Source organism: Oreochromis aureus, linkage group 8, assembly GCF_013358895.1.
Source record: "Oreochromis aureus strain Israel breed Guangdong linkage group 8, ZZ_aureus, whole genome shotgun sequence".
NCBI lineage: Eukaryota > Metazoa > Chordata > Actinopteri > Cichliformes > Cichlidae > Oreochromis > Oreochromis aureus.
The window spans coordinates 19,658,578-19,676,228 of record NC_052949.1 but is presented as its reverse complement, the minus strand read 5'-3'; the positions used below and the strand labels follow the sequence as shown (position 1 = coordinate 19,676,228).

Below are 17,651 nucleotides of genomic sequence, written 5' to 3'. Positions count from 1 at the left end.
GTTGCGACCATTTCTGAGCCTCATTTCAACTATAATAGTGCTGTCAGGCTGGTGGAGCTCCATTAAAGATATTTTCCACCCGGGGAAGGAGATGGACACTTCTGTGTCATCCACACAAAAAAGAGATAAGGAAAATATCACCTATGCCGCCGATACGCTCCTTGAAGTCGAGCAGCGTGGCTTGCAATCAGTCCTCATCCAATCTAACATCTTCATCCATCTCTGCGTGCCCTGGTGAAACGTGGGCGTGAAAGGATGAAAACCCTAAGATGATGTGCACGTAGAGACGGAGTCTGCAAAGTTTTTTTTTTTTTTTTTAACTTATCTGCAGTGTCAAGCTGTGGCGGAGCAGCCACGCTGTCAGTTTCCTCAAAGTGACAAAACACTACACACCTGCGCTCCTGCACGGCAGTCAAAGCAGATCTTTAGAGGAACAACTTCAGTAACAGAAACACGGATCCAAAGTTAAAACAGAACATAAATCGGGACGGCTCCTGTCAACATGTACAAAAGCCAGAATCCAGCGCTGTTGACGCCACGCTCAGGCCTGCAGGAACAGAAACGATTCATCAGCCTCACCGTGAGATAACAGGGTCAGTGTGAAAGCACTCTGCGCCACGGTTTCCTCAGAGATTTTGCATTTCTCTACCCTGTCCAAAATTTACACATGGGGGAAAAAAATATATGATAATATATGAGACCAGGGGGCATCGAGAAAAATCAATAGCATCCACTCGAAACATCCTCAGAGCCGCTGAGAGGAAACAGCTCAGCACAGCAGAGTACCAACAATCAGGGTAAAGTACAATTAAATCTGATCTGGGAGAGTGTGTGGGCATATGAGAATGCCCGAAATGGAAGAAACAGATACACAATGTTCAGAAATGAACAGAGTGAACAAACAAATGCTCAGACTATAAGAATAGCTGAAAAAAAACCCCAAGAAAAAAAACACTTGCTCAATTATAAATCAAATCTACTTTTCAAATAAAGATCACAATAGCTGACCTTGGTGGGAAATTACTTAAATTCTTCCAACATCCCCGAGCAAAAAAAACAGAAAAGAGAAAAAAAAAGCATAAAATCACTTCCAGTGCTCAAGGATATTACACCACAGTGATGGCTACAGGGAGCATGATGTGCTGCTTCATCGGAAAAACCTTGAAACTAACCATTGAAGTAAAGGGAATACAGAGCGAGCGGAGAAACGGCTTCCTCTGTGCCTCCATCACAGTGCCTGACAAATGCTGCTTTCACACAGGAGATGCACACGGACAGCTATGAACACAGGCAGCTCGCTCCATACAAATGGGCTAAACTAATTGAGGCTGCGTTACAGTAAAAATATTCACCACAACTTCACGTTGTTATCAGTGGGGCTGGAGGAAGTGAGCTTGGTGTCACCTAGGAAGAGTTCACTATGGGGTGGAATTCAGGGACTGGGAATTACCATAATCACACTGGCGGTCTCTGCACAGCTCCAAGGTCACCCTGCTTCCTCAGTCTCAGCAGCAGCGGGGGGAGTATATCAGAAACGCAGGACCGGGCTCTTCATTCGCACCACTGTACACACACACACTGCAGCTCTGCCAAGGTTGACTATAAAGACAGAAATCTCACCTTGCATACTACACACACTGCAACAATGCATTGTCACAGTAACACAACTTCCCAGAGAGGCAAATCAGTGATGTTGTTAAATATCTCTACACCAGTGAGTCAGAGCCAAAGCCAGAGTCAGACAACGAGTCACATCCCTCCGGCAATAAGGGTGATTAATTCGGCCCTTTGCTCTGTAATGCTTCCTCTCTCCTGTCCCGGCCCATCTCGTCTTTTTATCTGTTCCCCCCGCTCATTAAACGTGCTCGGCTGCAGATGCTGCTGATGCAGTGTGACATCGGCGTGGCAGCTATTTACTATTTTAACCCTGAATCCCACAGTCGGTTTGTCTGTACTGAAGTCCATCGATTGAGTGAATCCATCTTTTACATACATTCGAGTGCTGCATTCGATGTGTAACCCTGCATGTCAAACCCCAAAGGAAGTCGGATCCATAATCTGTTTAAAATAACATTTCATGTCATTGCTTCTCGTTCATCTGCACTGGAATATACAAACAGTGAGTTTCATTTGCAGTTTAACTAAAAGCCATCTGAAAAAAGATGAACTAAACGCTCAGGAAACGCTAGCAAATAAGCTTAAATTATACTTACACTCTCCAATCATATTATTTTTAAATAGTAAAGTAAAATACAGTTAAATTGCTTGTGGCATAGTACAGCATATTTATCAGAGATGAAGAACGAGCTGAAACAAATACACTGGAAATGTTGAAGTAATAAAGCTCTAGTTTGGACTGTAAGAATTTTTTCAATGACAAAATTAAATATCCTTATTTAATTTTAACCCCGAAATACAATATTAGGCCTTGGGAGGCATCCATAACTCTTAGCTTGTGTGCCTGAGCTAAACATCAAACATCAGCAAAGTGGATGATAGACAAAGCCACTCTTGGCCATGCACCAAGGCCCTGTATTCACTGGCAGCAGATATAATCAATTTACCCTGCCTTAATATGTGCAGCATGCTTTCATAAAACATCAATCAGATTGTGAATGTGAACACAGTACTATAACAGGTGGAAAATAAAGTCAGAAGACCTTCAGTCATTTAGAGACGGAACGGGCTTTTATTACCTTGAGCGAACGCAGAAACAATCATTAGACTAAATTAGGGCCGACAATAGAGCGCGTCTCATGGCTGTGGGAGAAATCTGACACTCCTGCAGTCCTGCCCAATTTCAGAGCTACATTAATCAACTGCTGAAGGATTAAACATTACATGTAACCTGGTGTGATGCTTTTTAAGTAATGACAACATTAACTAGCTTGCAACAATGAGGTTATACTAACATGCAGCCATTTATCACATTTCCATTACCATTTCCCATCAGGCCACATGTCTCTCAATAAGTGGAGTGAGATTGGGCCTTTTTCTCATGGTCTGGCCAGCAAATTCAAAGGTTCCTGTTCTCTCCCATATACTGCTGCTAAATATGGAGCTACTATTTTGCAAACACTCAAGTGTTGTGCATTCAAATATTTACTTAAAGTTTCTAAAATCATATCCCTCCGAATTCAAGTGCATAATGCCAACTAGGGTGGCTGTAACTTTGATAAAGGAGGTTTTGAGTCGGTGAAGCTCACTTATGGTCAATGGCAGCGATACTGAGGTGAGTTGTTGACGATATGCTGAACTTTTCTGTAAGTGCTGCTGTTAGACTCTGTTAGCTGCTGTTAGGTGACGTTAATCAAATGGTCTTTAAAGTGGAGCTAACATTGTTGGACTTGGACACTTGACTTTTAGGAAACTCGAGGCTAACATTACCTCACATAATGTTAGTTTACAACCAGTTGTTATTGGTGTGTGTGTGTGTGTGTGTGTGTGTGTGTGTGTGTGTGCGCGCGCATAAACATAATCAGAAAGACATGACAAAAGCATAGATGTACAAATGTTAAATGGTCACATGCAGTCTGAATGATCTAATTGTGATCTTTAAATGAAAAGTACCTTATAAAGACACACCACATGGTCAGTCTCAAGAGGCAATTATGGAATGGCAATGTCCATCTCGACCACTATACTCACGGGGGCAACATGGCGCCCACTCCTATGTATTTTTAATGGGTTAATTCTAAGTTTATGAGAAGACATCACTGTATATTTATGAGTGCAACATTTTTTTTCTATTAAATAACCTAAAGAAATTACTTACTAGTACCTTTAAGTCAAAATATGACCAATATGTCTAAACGTTCGACAGAAATGTACTGTGAAAATAACAATCTCTCATTATCTTTACCATCTAACTGAATAGGTTTAGGTGTGGGACTTTTAGTTGGCCAAAATATAGTATCTAAAGTAGTGTGAAGACGTTTTCTGGGGGTTTGCAAAGTAAAGTGTGACCGAAACAGCAGCTCTGTCTGGTAGCTCAGGAGCAACCCTCTGAAGTCCAGTCAGTGCTCTGCATAAGCTAATAATGAGGAGGGAGAGTCGAGCACCCGTTTGTCAGACCTCGTTTGGAAAGACAAATTGCATCAGTTTTGTGTATGATGGATGTGTGCGTCTTCTGATTTTGCCGTAGTAAATAATGGCGTGCGGCCTGTCACCTTTACCGTTTAATTCATTTGTTTATAAATTGTGTTACAAATATTGGGTGAGTCAGGAGTCGGCTGTCAGACCGGGCAAATTCCACTTTAAGCAGATTATATATGTATCATCTTCTCCCCCAGTGGAAGCAACTTAGCAGCAACCTCCTATCTGAAGCTTTCTGAATTACATTACATTCAATAAAACCAAAAATTAATTGCCGTCTCCTGGATATAGCCTCACTGGACTGCTGCCTCCAATCAGATGGTATAATAGTAACTATCAATATGTTGATTCTAACAATTACCTTGGTAGTAGGATTACAGCAGGTCCTCGTGATGCTAGCTCAGATGTGTCAGACTCACTTATCATACAACAAGGCTTCTGTAGAACTTCAGAAAATGCTTGATCCCAGATTTCTTGTCTGCCAATACTTTAATGAGAAATTATCACTCGCGCACATATAAATAACATCTTATCACACTGCTCTGCTATAATCAGTCAACACTGGGTCCATTATGCAATAAGGTAAATGGTCTGCTCCTACGCAGTGCTGTTCCAACTTGGCAGTACCCATAGGCGTATTTCAACACACCAGTGGTGATGCCATACAAGGCGCTCACCTCCTGCTTTGGGATCAGTATCTTTACAAAGGGGTCTCTGGCATGTGGGGGGACCAGATTGAACTGCCAAGCCTGATATTAACCCACCACACCTGAGCCTCAGCTGCCTGTGTGTGTGTGTGTGTGTTATTCATGTGTGCACACAGCAGCATATCACTGAAGTCTTTGTGTATAAAATTGCACCTTCTGCAAGTCACTTTAATTATCGTTGTATCGCCTTTGTTTTATTTCCAGATCTATTTTCTTTCAGTTTTATTGTGTTTATACGGCATTCGTTATCAAAGCCCATCTGAGAATAAACATAGCAAACCAATTATACGTGGTATTTTTTTTCTGCTCAATACTTCTGCGCACACGAAAATAAAACTGGAACAAATCTGAGTGAAACATCTTTCTAAAAAAACCAAGCAAAACGTATTTCTTGCAACAGCAAACAGAAAAGAGAATGCATTTTACATGATGTGCACTAACGCCTTGGCTTTCTCTGAATAAGGGGTTTAATCGTGTTCCTCTCATAACCTTTCCTTTACGACATAATGCGAAATTTCGCGTCTGTGTTGGTATTACAACAAATTCTCTTTACTTTCCAAAGTAAATCTTTTACCTCAGCTATTTGCAGAATAAACTCCAGCAAAAGCAAGGAGGTAAAAAAAAAAAACAGCACAGAATGTCAACACTAAAACCTCATCATCACACTGATATGTAGGTTGAGCGGGACATACCTCCAGCAGCCCATCTCGCTCGTATGAGAGGCTGCTGGAAGATTTGGACCGTCTCGAACGGTAGGTGTTACAGGCAGCAGACACCCTGAGGCTCACACCGCGCTACGAGGGAAAACATGGTGTTCTGGCACCTGTTGATGTCCTGAACACCACAAGTGAGCTATCGGCCCGAGGGAAGGAGAAGCAAAAGAGAGAGTGGAGGAAAAAAAAAGAAAGTAGATGAAAAAAAAGGATTCCCTGCTGCTTCTCTTTAATGTGGAGACAGACTGAAAAGTTGGAACGCGGCATGAGATTCTACATTCATCTCGCCAACATAGTCTGAAATTCTGACTGACATTATTCAAATTTCTCCACATGAAACCCAAGTGGAGCTCTTCATCCAGTCTTTGTGCAGCAGAACCATAAAGAATTACTGAGAGGATGCAAAATGAGCAAGGACAGGTACCGGGGTCTGAACAGCACTGTGGAAACATCATTAGAGAACCGATACTTTTGTAAGCACATATCTAACGACAATGTCTCATTTTTTACTGTAATTTAGAACCAACACAACATAGTCACGATCTGGCCCGCATTAAAGATTTATATACTGTCTGTATATACGCATCAGCAGCCCAACCCAAAATCTTTGTGACCTCATTTTTAAGATAACTGGAGAGAAGAAGCATGGGTATTTTTTCCCAACATTTAAAGGCATCCAAGAAAAAATCCCAACAGGAAGCAGACATTTCTTTTTGGCTTTGAGAGCGAGCCCTGCAGTGCAGAAATTCATGTAGTGTATTAAGGCGAACATAAAGGCACAATACCTGCAGCACTTTGCTCCATAAATGCATCCATTCAGTGTAACTATAAACTAAAATTTCTGCTGCCTTACAAAAAACAACAAGCAACATGATTGAACTCATAAGCTAGAATAAGACTGCATGAATATAAACATGAGATAGCCATGGGCAAGAAATATGCAAAGGAAGAAAGAAAAATCAAGTTTCACAGCGCAATCTAGCACAGGGTAACTTCTAACAAATTCAGGTAATAAAGAACTGTGGGAGGGAGACAGCATTTAAACTAAAGTTTGCACACATCGAGGCCCGTGCATATTTTGCATATCTGTGAAATGAACATGAACACGTGTATGGATCCTCACTACATGTTTCGTTTTTAAAAGAATCTGAGTAATGATATGATATAAGATGTACAGACCAGATCCAAGACGTCTGTGCTCTAGTTTTACTGAGCAAAGTTGTGCTTTATTGCTGTGTTACCTCTGTTACTTAGAACTAAGTAGCAGCTATCTGTGGATGGACCCATCCCAACTTTTATGGAATTGGGGTTGTGCAGCTCCAAATTTCTAACTTTGCCATTACTCTTTAGCCCAAAGTGCTGATCCCAAATTAACCCATTAGCTAAATGATTAATGCTAAATCCTTTCCTTATAAAAATAGTCAAAATGATTTGACAGTTCACCCACAGACACACCCTCACACATAAAACTGGCCGGGTAGCTGACATAGTGTGACATCTCGCTCTGTAACCTGAGCAGCACTGATGATTATCACGATTACATGTCGTTGGGTAAATGCAATAAAATTTAAGATAAATGTGTGTAAGATTTACTGGCATCTACTGATGACCTCACCTTCTCCCGTCCTTACAAACAGGTAGGTGAATCAGTGGTATACAGCAATGTTAGGCTAGTCTTTTTTGGACTACGCCAACATAGCGAACTCTTCTTCATGGTGGAAAAGGAGCCGCTCCCTCTGCAGATATAAAGATCTGATTATAAAGTATCAAATACGACAAACATATTTATAGATCCCTGATCGTAAACTGTTGACCTTTAGAGTTAATTCAACAGAGGCACATAGCTCTGATTTCAATACGTTATACAGAAATTCAAAGCATTTCTGACTCCGTGCTCTGGAGGTACGGATGTCACCTCGCCTGCTGCTTTATCCTCCTTTTGGATTCAGGCTGCAGCTTAAATCTCCAAACAGCATTTCAAACTGCACTTAGGCTAATTCTCCAGAGAGAGACCCTGCATTACTCTCCCATATTTCCTCCTCTAAGTCCCACGCTTGCTTGCTCTCTCTCTCTGTCATCATTGCTAAAATAAATCAAAGCTACAATAATTCATGAGTGTTAAGAGTGTGCGTGCGTACGGGCGCGTGGAGGAATGGGGTTGTTTTTTTGGCTTTTTTCTGCAGAGTACCGGATTTTTTTGAGAAGCTTTAACTCCATCTTACTGTGTGCAGAGAGGCGCCAGGAAAGGCAAGAAATGGAGAGTTTGAATTTGTAGTCACGCAGAAAGAGGAGCCTAAGAAAAAAAACAGGTTACTGAAAATAATAGATGATTAGCTCAGTATGAATTGGACTTCTCCTCTCAACAGTAATTAAATAATTGTTAGCAAGACTTATGAAACCCAATGATAAAAACTGTTGAAGTGTAGCTGAGTGAAACAGGAATTTAATGCAGCAGTGTTGATATGAGGTCTCGCAAATGCAATGCTGTTAATGCAAATGCTTTACTCAGAAAGAGAATCCACTTTTCACAAACAGTGTGGATTTAAAATTTCCAATCTCCGAACCGGCTCGATGAAAGTTAATGAGGTTCCCCGTCAACAAAGACTTGAGCGCTGCAGCTCGACCTCTGGGCGATGTGAGTCACTCTGCTGCGTTCCCTTTGGCATATTTTGTATTTACATTCTGCACTTTTTTTTTCTTCCCCAGAAGGGCCGGGCCGGGTCAGATTTATCAGAAGTATCAAATCGGGCAGCCGCACATGTCAGCTCGAGGACAAGAAGCTAAAAAAATTCAGTCTGACTCGCTGGGAGTAGATGGGAGCGGATAGTTGTGGGTTTTTTATACAGCAAACACGAAGAGAAATATAACATATTTAACTTGATAAATGATAAACCACCAACGAAACAAAACAAAAAAACAAAAAACCCAAAGCTTTTCCGAGGCGTCGACAGTACAAACAATAATAAAAGAATAAACAAAGTAGGTCAGTACGATGTGCTGCAGACCGGCAGAAACACAAGCACATGAATAAAGAGCAGAGCGGAGAAGAAACAGCCTTCTTCTGTTTATGTTATTGTTTTAAGGGAAGCACGGTCCGTATCGCTCTGCAAATCATCGCCACTTGTCTCGCCATTTGCTTAGAAATCCTAAACCACACACACTCACACACACACACGGAGTGTATAAACCAGCCTAAACACACAATTTGATTTGTCTCTAAACATAAGAAGGCATTTATGACCATTTGGAGATAAACATTAAACATGAAAAGATGTGCCATTTCATCAATAATTTTAAAAATATAGCCATTATGTCACCACATTTAGCAGTAGGCTTGTTATTTTTTTGTTTTATTTTTAATGCTTGTAATTGTAAAGCAAAAATGTTTTTCTGTGGATGTCGAAAATGTACGTAGCAAAAATTTTACATAGTGATTTTCAAGAACAAAAGTCACAAAAGCTTTACAATATAGAATAAGATACAATAATTGAAATGTTATAAAGAGATAAAACAAAATAACGGCAAGCCTGCACAGGTGGGTCTTAAATCCACAGATCTGAGGTGCAGTGGAAGCGAGTTTAACTTGGATTTAGGTACAGACAACAAGCGTTGATCAGCTCAAAGATTCAGATTTTTCCTGTGATTGTAGTAGCTCATTGATAAATGGAAGCATATTGACCACGAAGGGCTCCACAAGTGATTGAACCGTGAACTTTAAATGAAGCAAGTGAAAGGAAGATGGAATCTGTGTCACATGGGACCTTTTAGAGGACCCAGTGACATTCTGAACCACATTCTGGACCATTAGTAAGTGATCCAGGGAAGATTTGCTGAGGCAGAGGAATAATGAACTACAATAATCAAGGCATGTTTAATCATTGGGATGTGAGCGAGTGAGAAACCTCTTAAACATTAAGAATAAATGATATAAATCATGAGAACTGAGTGAAAAAGCAAGAGTGTAGACCTTCAATAGTGAATAGTTCGTCCAATATGGCTCTCTCAAGCAATTTGTGTATGCTCCTTGCTTTACTTACAATAAAACACTTAATGAAAAACTCACCGGCCAGCACTCCTGCCATGTAAAGCAGACTTATTCGTAGGATGCCATGGACCATCTCTAAGGGAACGCCGATCATCAGCTGTAATAAAGCGTTGAATCCCAGCTGCTCCAAACTGAGGACAGAGCACACAATGAAAGTAAGATTAAAACTGCCAGCATTGGCCTTCGTGTGCCATCAGCAGCAGCTAACCTGAATTTTCTCTAAACCAGTACCGCAGGAGTCAAGAGCTTACCCGACGTGCATGAACATGTAGCTGAAGAAACGCCACACTTGTGCACGGTGGCCGGGATGGTAGACCAGGGGGCTCTTCATGAAGTCAGGCTGATAGGTCTGCAGGACCCACTTGTTTAGCATGATGCCGTAGCACATGAAGACAATAATCTGCGACACAGACACAAAGATGACACCAAACTGTCAATCTGTGCCGAGTACACGCGCTCTCTGCAGACTGCTGGTACAGAAGGTGAAAAGTGCCCCGCAAAACAAAACCCATTGTGCTTTATGAACGGCGCATGAGGTTCTCTTCTTCTTTGTATTCTTCAGCTGATGCTCATTAGAGTCTTGCAGACAATTACTGCCCACAGAAGAAAAAAAATGGCACATCTGGTTCAATTCCATTAATTTCTTTTCATAAAATAATGACTCATTGTTTCTGTGAATTAAAATGAATGCGAACTGTTATTATCACATTCTCATTGTCATTACAGACCATTCAGTGCCATTTGGAGGCATTATAAGAGCACTTAGCTTTCTTTCCCAAAGAATTAAGATGATTTCAGGGAAAATGATGAAGTTTTGTTAAGAAGCTGTAGGTTATTTCTGCCGCTTAATCTGCAACCATTCAGCGGTGGCCTCTGAGGGCGTCTGTGCTAGTGGTTTTCTTTTTTCAAAATTAACATAATAGGTCAATTAAAGCCACTGTGGTGGTGGCCAGGGTGCTTACTGACCTGGTTTCCAAGTTCCAAGACCAGTGTTTGAAAGAAAAAAAGAAAAAAAATCCTACACGCAGACTGGCTCAAGGTTTCTGCTTGGAGGAATGACATTAAATGCACCCACTAAGCCTCCGACTCCCAAATGGGTTACCAGCTCATATCAAGCTCACAGTAAAAGTGTGTGATCAAAGGCAGAAAATCTTTTCAGGCCGTCTAAGGCGAACAACTGAGCTAACAGAACAGTGTGAAGTCATATTTAGGGGATTGGATGCTGACTTTGTGGATTTTAAATAAAATGTTGGAGGCCAAAAGTTCTAGGAATGCCCAGATCACTGTGGATAAATCAGGAGAATAACCTCCATCACTTTCTAACACTCTAAAACCAGCTGATAATGTCTCCCACTAACCTGGACGATGGTGACGATGGCGATGAAGACGGGTGGGGGACACAGGCGGTTTTGGTGGAAATACCAGCGCCGGTCAGTTTCGCAGGGCAGGATCTCGTAGGCCACATAACGGACGAAACGTTTATAAAGACCCAACCCCGTCTCGTCCAGAAGGATCTCCCGTTGCAGTGTGCGGCGGCCATTGGCGATGGCTCGTCGGAAGCTGCTGGAGCGTTTGCTGCTCATCTGAGGAAAAGAATAAAAAGAAAACAAAAAAACATGCATAAACTCAGTGTGTGCAACATCTTGTTGGTAAATGCTTGAATGTTAATTTAGGCTAATGGCATCTAAAAACATCTGTTTACTGTTTATTGTGAAGTTTTAATGATCATGTGAAGGTTTTTCTTCAGTTTATTTTGTTTGATTTCAGGGGAAAAACACCAGATAAGAAGCTCAATAACACTCTCTCGCCTGTATGCAAAATACAAAGACTGTATGTAAATGATGGACATAGCCACAGCTGGTTAGTAAAGTGCTGTGAATGTGCCTGTTGCTGTCCTCCTGCTGTTTTGAAACCAGACTGGACTCCATGCTCATAGCAAACTCTGCTTTATCCCACATTGTGACTCAAAATTTTGCTGTAACTTTCAATAAGCATTATGTTGTATTGAATAAGACTTTAAACTAGTCCATGAAGTCATCGGGATAGTATTTACATAGGGAACAGATCCAATTTAGCAGGTTTTCATTATACTTCTATAGACCGATTTCTTTGTGCAATTGGAGAAGTCAACCAACTGCTGGCAGTTTGACAGAATAAGAGAACATGCTTCACTTTTCAGGCTCAGAGGCTACATCCATCTTTCATATACAGTCTATGGTTAAATATAAAAGATATCCACCGGAAAATGGAGGAAAGACTAAGCCTGGGTTTGTCCAAAGGGAACAAGTCTGTGTACCAGCACCTTTAGAGCTTACTACACAACACTCCACATCTCATGCAACTTCCTGAAATCTTGGCATAAACATGTGGTTGTCAGGCAGCCAGTGTCTTTTCTCCACCAAGCATTATTGGTAAAGTTTAAACACAGGCTAGTAGAAAAGGCCAAGTTGTCTTTTTTAAAGCTAAGTTTTAGTACGGTTCCAACAAGATGAGTCATAACATGTTGAGAATTTGTTATTTTTGGATGTAGCTAGGCTATTTTTTTCAGTCATTATGCTAAGTAAGCTAAATGAGCTGCAAGACTGGCATGAGAGCGGTATCAGCCTTTCAACAAGAGAACACAAAAGCTTATTATCCAAAATTCCGCCGAATCATTGCGTTCAGAAAGGATGAAAGACTTTAAGGAATCAGCACCTTGCATCTTGTATTCATTTGCTGCTTTTGATTTATTTATTGTTTTAGCTATATGATGATATCATGGGTTTTTTTTTGTTTTTTTTGTTTTTTGCAAAAAAGAGAATCTTAGAAGCATTACTGTCAACAGCTGGAGAACACCTTGCCAGAATAAACAGATCTCATCTCGCCTGCTGGTCTCATTTCAGCAATTAAATCCATAACTTTCCTCACACTAAGTGGATCAAACAAAAGCAAAGGAGGGTTTGTTCTCACATAATCTGAGAGAAGCTCATCAGTGTGACTAATCACCCTGGATCAGAGCAAACTAACAGACATAAACTTCTGCTTTCACAAAGGCAAGACTAGGGACACTGTAGTTTTCTTTAACTTCTTGCCTGTTATTACATTACTCTTCATTTATGGACGATTTCTATGTGTTCAATTAATTTTTTTGCAAACTTAGACTAAGTGGAATGGCTTACGCAGGACAAAGTAAAGTTATAAATATTGAGTTTATCAGTTTGTCACTTAGACAGCCAGTCATGCCTGTATGTCAGGAATGATAGACAAACGCTGGTACAGAAGGGATTTGGTAAAACAAATACACAGCAGTTTGAAAAGAAGGAATGCATTATTATTTGTGAATATTATAAATTCTGTCCAATGACAGCAATATTGAGGTGAGTTGCTGATGATATTATGAACTTTTCTATTTGTGAGCGCTGCTGTTAGCCCATATTAGCTGCTGTTAGCCCATATTAGCTGCTGTTAGCCCATGTTAGCTGCTGTTAGTTGATGCTACTGATTGGCAAACAAACCCCCAAAGCTCGGACACAATGTGAGAATGCAATCAAACCGTTTATCAGAGGGAAGGTGCGATTTTTAGGACACTAGCATAAGATTAGCTGGCATAATGTTAGCCCATCACCAGCTGCTCTTATTGTTTAGCAGACTTCTTATCAGTTGTCTGGAAATCTGCTGACAATAAGAAATTGCGACAATATCATGCCTAAATATGAGCATGTTTAGGCACGTTTTCCTGTTTTAGAGCACTGACTTCAGTTAGGGAGATGAAACTTGTGAGGAAGAGGAAATGAGGAGGATATTTTATTCAGATGCTTACTTACTGTTCCTTTGATAGTGAATTACTGTATACATTTACTCACTGAATACAAATATCTTGCTTATCGTTTTCCTTTCTATTTTGTGTTTCAACCTTTATTGTTCATGCACCCAAGAACATTGTTACAGTTTTGTTCGTAAGGCCAGCATAACTGAGTATAATGTCAGTGTAATGAGAACCAGCAATATTATATTGTGAAGCTTTTATTCCATACAGCACAAGGCAGTAATATTTTTACAATGCAAAATGTTGCAGATTACATTAGGTACACTGTAAAACAACAGTTTAATGATGGCAAATCTCTCTGCCAGCACTTAATTTAACTACAACGCTTCTTTCAGAAACTACACAGTTTATGTTCATGACTAGCTTTAGATCTTATTCTAACTAAAGCAGAAGTTGAGAGGTATTTGGTGCTTAATGAATCTGTGAGAGCACGTGAATGTTTATTTTTCCTCCTACAAAAGCTATGTTACATGTTTAAAAACCTGATTGGTTTTTAGCACACAACAGATTTTTTAAAAAGAGATAAGAAAGTTATTCAATGGGTCTTTTTTTAAAAATTTAGACAAATGTAAGCCTGACTGCTGGCTAGATCGATTACGCCTCAGGCATTGTGATAATATGTTGTTGAAGTGCGTCCGACCTTGAAAAGCAAATCTTAGTTGAAAGGAACTATTGCATGGAAAGAAAGAAGGCGTTTGTACATGTGTGTTTGTATGTCTTCATTTTAATCATGGACTCCAGGTTTGCTTAGTGAGCAGGGCCTGTGCAGCAGCTTGCAGGCTGACAGCACCAGCTCTTGATAAGTTCTTTAATAGAGGCTTAGGATGAAAACTATCCTAATGCCACGATTTTGACAGCCGAGCCAGAGAACTGCCAGGATAACAACACTGAGTTCTTTTCCACCAGAGTTACCACTGAAAATGCTGCCTGACCGGCTACCCGCAGCAGGGGCACTTTAGATTCAATATCTGCATTTCCTAACAGAAAATGAGCACGCATGAGTCACAGCTATGATAATGGCAGAAATCTCTGGTGTAGCTAAAACATATGAGGCGAGCTGGCAGACTAAACAATTATCTTTAAATCAAATAATGGGTGATGACACGAGATTCTAGAAAGAGTAAGAAGGCAGCAGCTACAACAGAAAACCTTACTGTACGTATGGGTTTCACGTAACAGTAACTTCAGACAAACATGGCAGCCTCATGTGAGGTGTAACAGAACCTCTTCAGCAGGCCTGCAGGAAGTACAACCCACCATTAAAGGTACACCATCAGTAATTCATTAGCCAGGCCCTGCTGCTTGTACACTCATTATACGTAGACACAGCAGGAGCCACAGTGGAAGAAATTGTGGGTCAATATCTATAAAAGCTAATGAGCTAAACATGCTAGAAGACAAAATCTGTAAATGTAGATGAACAAATAATGAAGAAATGCGAATAGCGGCGACTGTTACTTCCCTCCTCTTCAAGAAATAGCTCAGGCAAAAATCGGGGGGTAAAAAAAGTGCTAATGCCTTTTGGAAGCTAGCAGAGCAGGATGTGGTAACTATCCTAACTGTGGGTAATTATGATACTGGTGGTTGTACAGCGAGGGTGTAAGGGCCTGTTGCAAAGTGATAACCAGAACGATGTCGAGCTGGGCTGCTGGCTCTCCCACAGACGGAGGGTTGCATATTTAGTATGGAAATCAGGCCTGGAAAATGCAATTATACAATACTTGAGGCAGGAAGTGGAAGCGGAGCAAAAGGAGCATGGGGACATTAGAAGGCAGAGATGGGAAACATAAGACGGGGAGATCAGATGCCTGTCTGTGTGAGTTTGATTAACAGATTTTTCTGAGGCCACCAGTGGACAGCGAAAGGTGAGACGTCTTAATATAACTGAATGTACAGTTTAAACAAAGAAAATGGGACTGGCTTCTATTCCAAATAAGATCACAGCTTATTTAATCTGGCTCAGTGACAGCACCTACCGCCTCTTTCTGCATTGCTACTGTATTCTCTCCCATTCATATCGCCTGAGTGAAAAGTTGTTCCCCCAAGGCACGGTTAAGCGCGGCTGTCACTCTGCTTCACCTTCTCTGACATGCAGGACTGCCGACACTAAAGTGAGCATTAGCAGCCTTGTGATGTGACGACAGGAGAGAGACGGCAACCAGACAATAACACACACACACACACAAACGCGTCAAAAGTCAAAACTTGAGGAGTGACAAAGCAAAGTGCGTAGGGAGGAAAAAATAAATTCACATGACATCAGTATAGCGCTGTAAGGGAAAATCTCTGAGGTGTGCATCAGTTCCCTGATGGGGCACAGTCTGCTGGGAAATAAGTGATGGTGAGGCAAAGAGCACAAACACATATAAAGGCAGTATTCCCCTTTAGGGAAGGCTGATTGGAGCAGACTGACAGCAGTGTGAGCCTCATGGTGGCTGCAGGTTGCCTACTGTACGTGCTGCTCTCAGCTCAAGTCAATCGTTCTTGATGGATTAATTAGCCACACCACATGGTCAATACCATGCAGCTCAATACTCATTAGCAATAACAATTTTGGGGAAAAAAAGCGCCTTAAAGGCCATCCAGATGTCTGCATTGCAGCTGCAAACCAATCCATAAATGATTCTGATTATGCCCACTTTCCTTCCTCCTGCGATAAATCGGTTATCGATGCCGAAACAATCGAAGGCTGTGCCAGTTAACCGTGCTACAGATTCACAATCACCAGGCTAACAGTGTCACTGTTTGCATTTACCATCTAATTTGCGAGTCATCCAAAGGGCCAAAAGCACCCTTCTCCTTTACTCTCTCTCACTCTGTCGTGCTCTCTCGCAGCAGCCTCTAAATCACTGCGGATCTCAGCCTCGCTGATTCTACCCTGACCCAGATACTCAGGTTCTTTCTTACTCAAATCCTTTTTAAAAATCAGAGTCCACCTTTTTTCTTTTTTTTCCTTTCCCTCTCAGCAGTTTGCGGCCACAACCTTCCTTCATGGCTTAATAGTTGCAGTGCTAAAACTCCAAAAAGAAAAACAGCCTTTACTCCAGGACACTTAGGCAAAGTGCATTACTTTTAGTTGGGAACCCATCTACAACACAAAGCTTCAACTGGAGTTTAGCGTGCAGTGGGATGCTGATAGGTAGCATCTGTGTCCCAGGAGAGAGATGCACTGTTAGCACTGTGACTCGGGAGACCTTGGAAACTTCCAGAATGAAACTTTAACTAGACTTTTGGATCTCAAACACTCAGTTTAAGACATTTAATATTTATTCAAATTCAAAAGTGTTTCCCTAACATCACCTCCTGAGGGACCGGAGAATATTAGTGCAACATCTGGGCAAATGGATAAAAATGAAAACAGGAAAAGGCGAAGTCCTAAAAATCCTTCAACCTGAGCACAGAGAAACCCCTGCTATAATCTCTGAAACACACACTTCGCCCATGTAATTAACCATGGCTGCCATTTTGTATCTCTTTCAAACATTAGCCAAATTACCACCCGAAGGAGAGCGGTGACACACTTCTTCAGCTACACAGCTGGAACATGATAGCATCAGAGGGCTCAATAGGTGAAATTAAACATAGGATAGGAATACATCAGACTTCCCTGGTGAAATCCTTTTTCCCTGAGTTCTTAAACCCATGCTCATCTTTCACACTTTCATCCCCTCCAAACCCCGTATGACCTTTGAAACCTCAGGTGTCTTTTAGCCTTCTGAATTGATCAAATGTCTGCTTTTTACTGTGGACCTGCTTGGAAATGTCTATTGGTTTCCTTGTGCAGAAGTCTGCACTGATTAGCAGTCAGACACAGACCACTAGTCTTTCGTATATGTACAAGTGTGTGTGTGTGCAGGCATGCGTGAGTGTATGCACAGTTCCCCAAGAGAGGCTTTAGCAGAGCGTTACTTATTCACCCCTCTGGCTGAACTGATGGAGTTCTCTGGCTCGGATCGCCCTGCATGAAAGATGACTCGAACGTGAACGACGCGCGAGGCAGTCTTGTACTTGTGCGAGCGCGCACGCTCTCGCGCAGACACCAGAGAAGCTGTTGCCTAACGGTGTGATTCAAAACACATTTACACCCACTGAGGTCGAGAGAGGCAGTGTGAATTCACGGCTGCAAAACTCACGGAGCGAATGTAGAACAACAAATCAGGGAAAAAAAAGAAAAATGTTGAACACAGCCGCTAAGAGACACAACAGAGAGAAATCTCTCCAGCTTGTGAGCTGAAAAGGCACAGATTGAGAATATACACACACACACACAGACACACAGACACAGA

General features: G+C 41.4%; 1 protein-coding gene across 1 annotated transcript in view; it reads right to left on the bottom strand.

Moving 5' to 3' along the window:
• The window catches only part of rhbdl1 (rhomboid, veinlet-like 1 (Drosophila)), a 47,053-nt gene that overhangs the window by 19,456 nt on the left and 9,946 nt on the right, over positions 1-17,651 (bottom strand). Inside the window, exons 3-5 of the mRNA XM_031739407.2 lie at positions 10,919-11,143; positions 9,812-9,960; positions 9,579-9,691 (exon numbers count right to left, since the gene is read on the bottom strand). Of these exons, the coding sequence (XP_031595267.1) occupies positions 9,579-9,691; positions 9,812-9,960; positions 10,919-11,143 (487 nt within the window). The remainder of the gene's footprint in view (positions 1-9,578; positions 9,692-9,811; positions 9,961-10,918; positions 11,144-17,651) is intronic.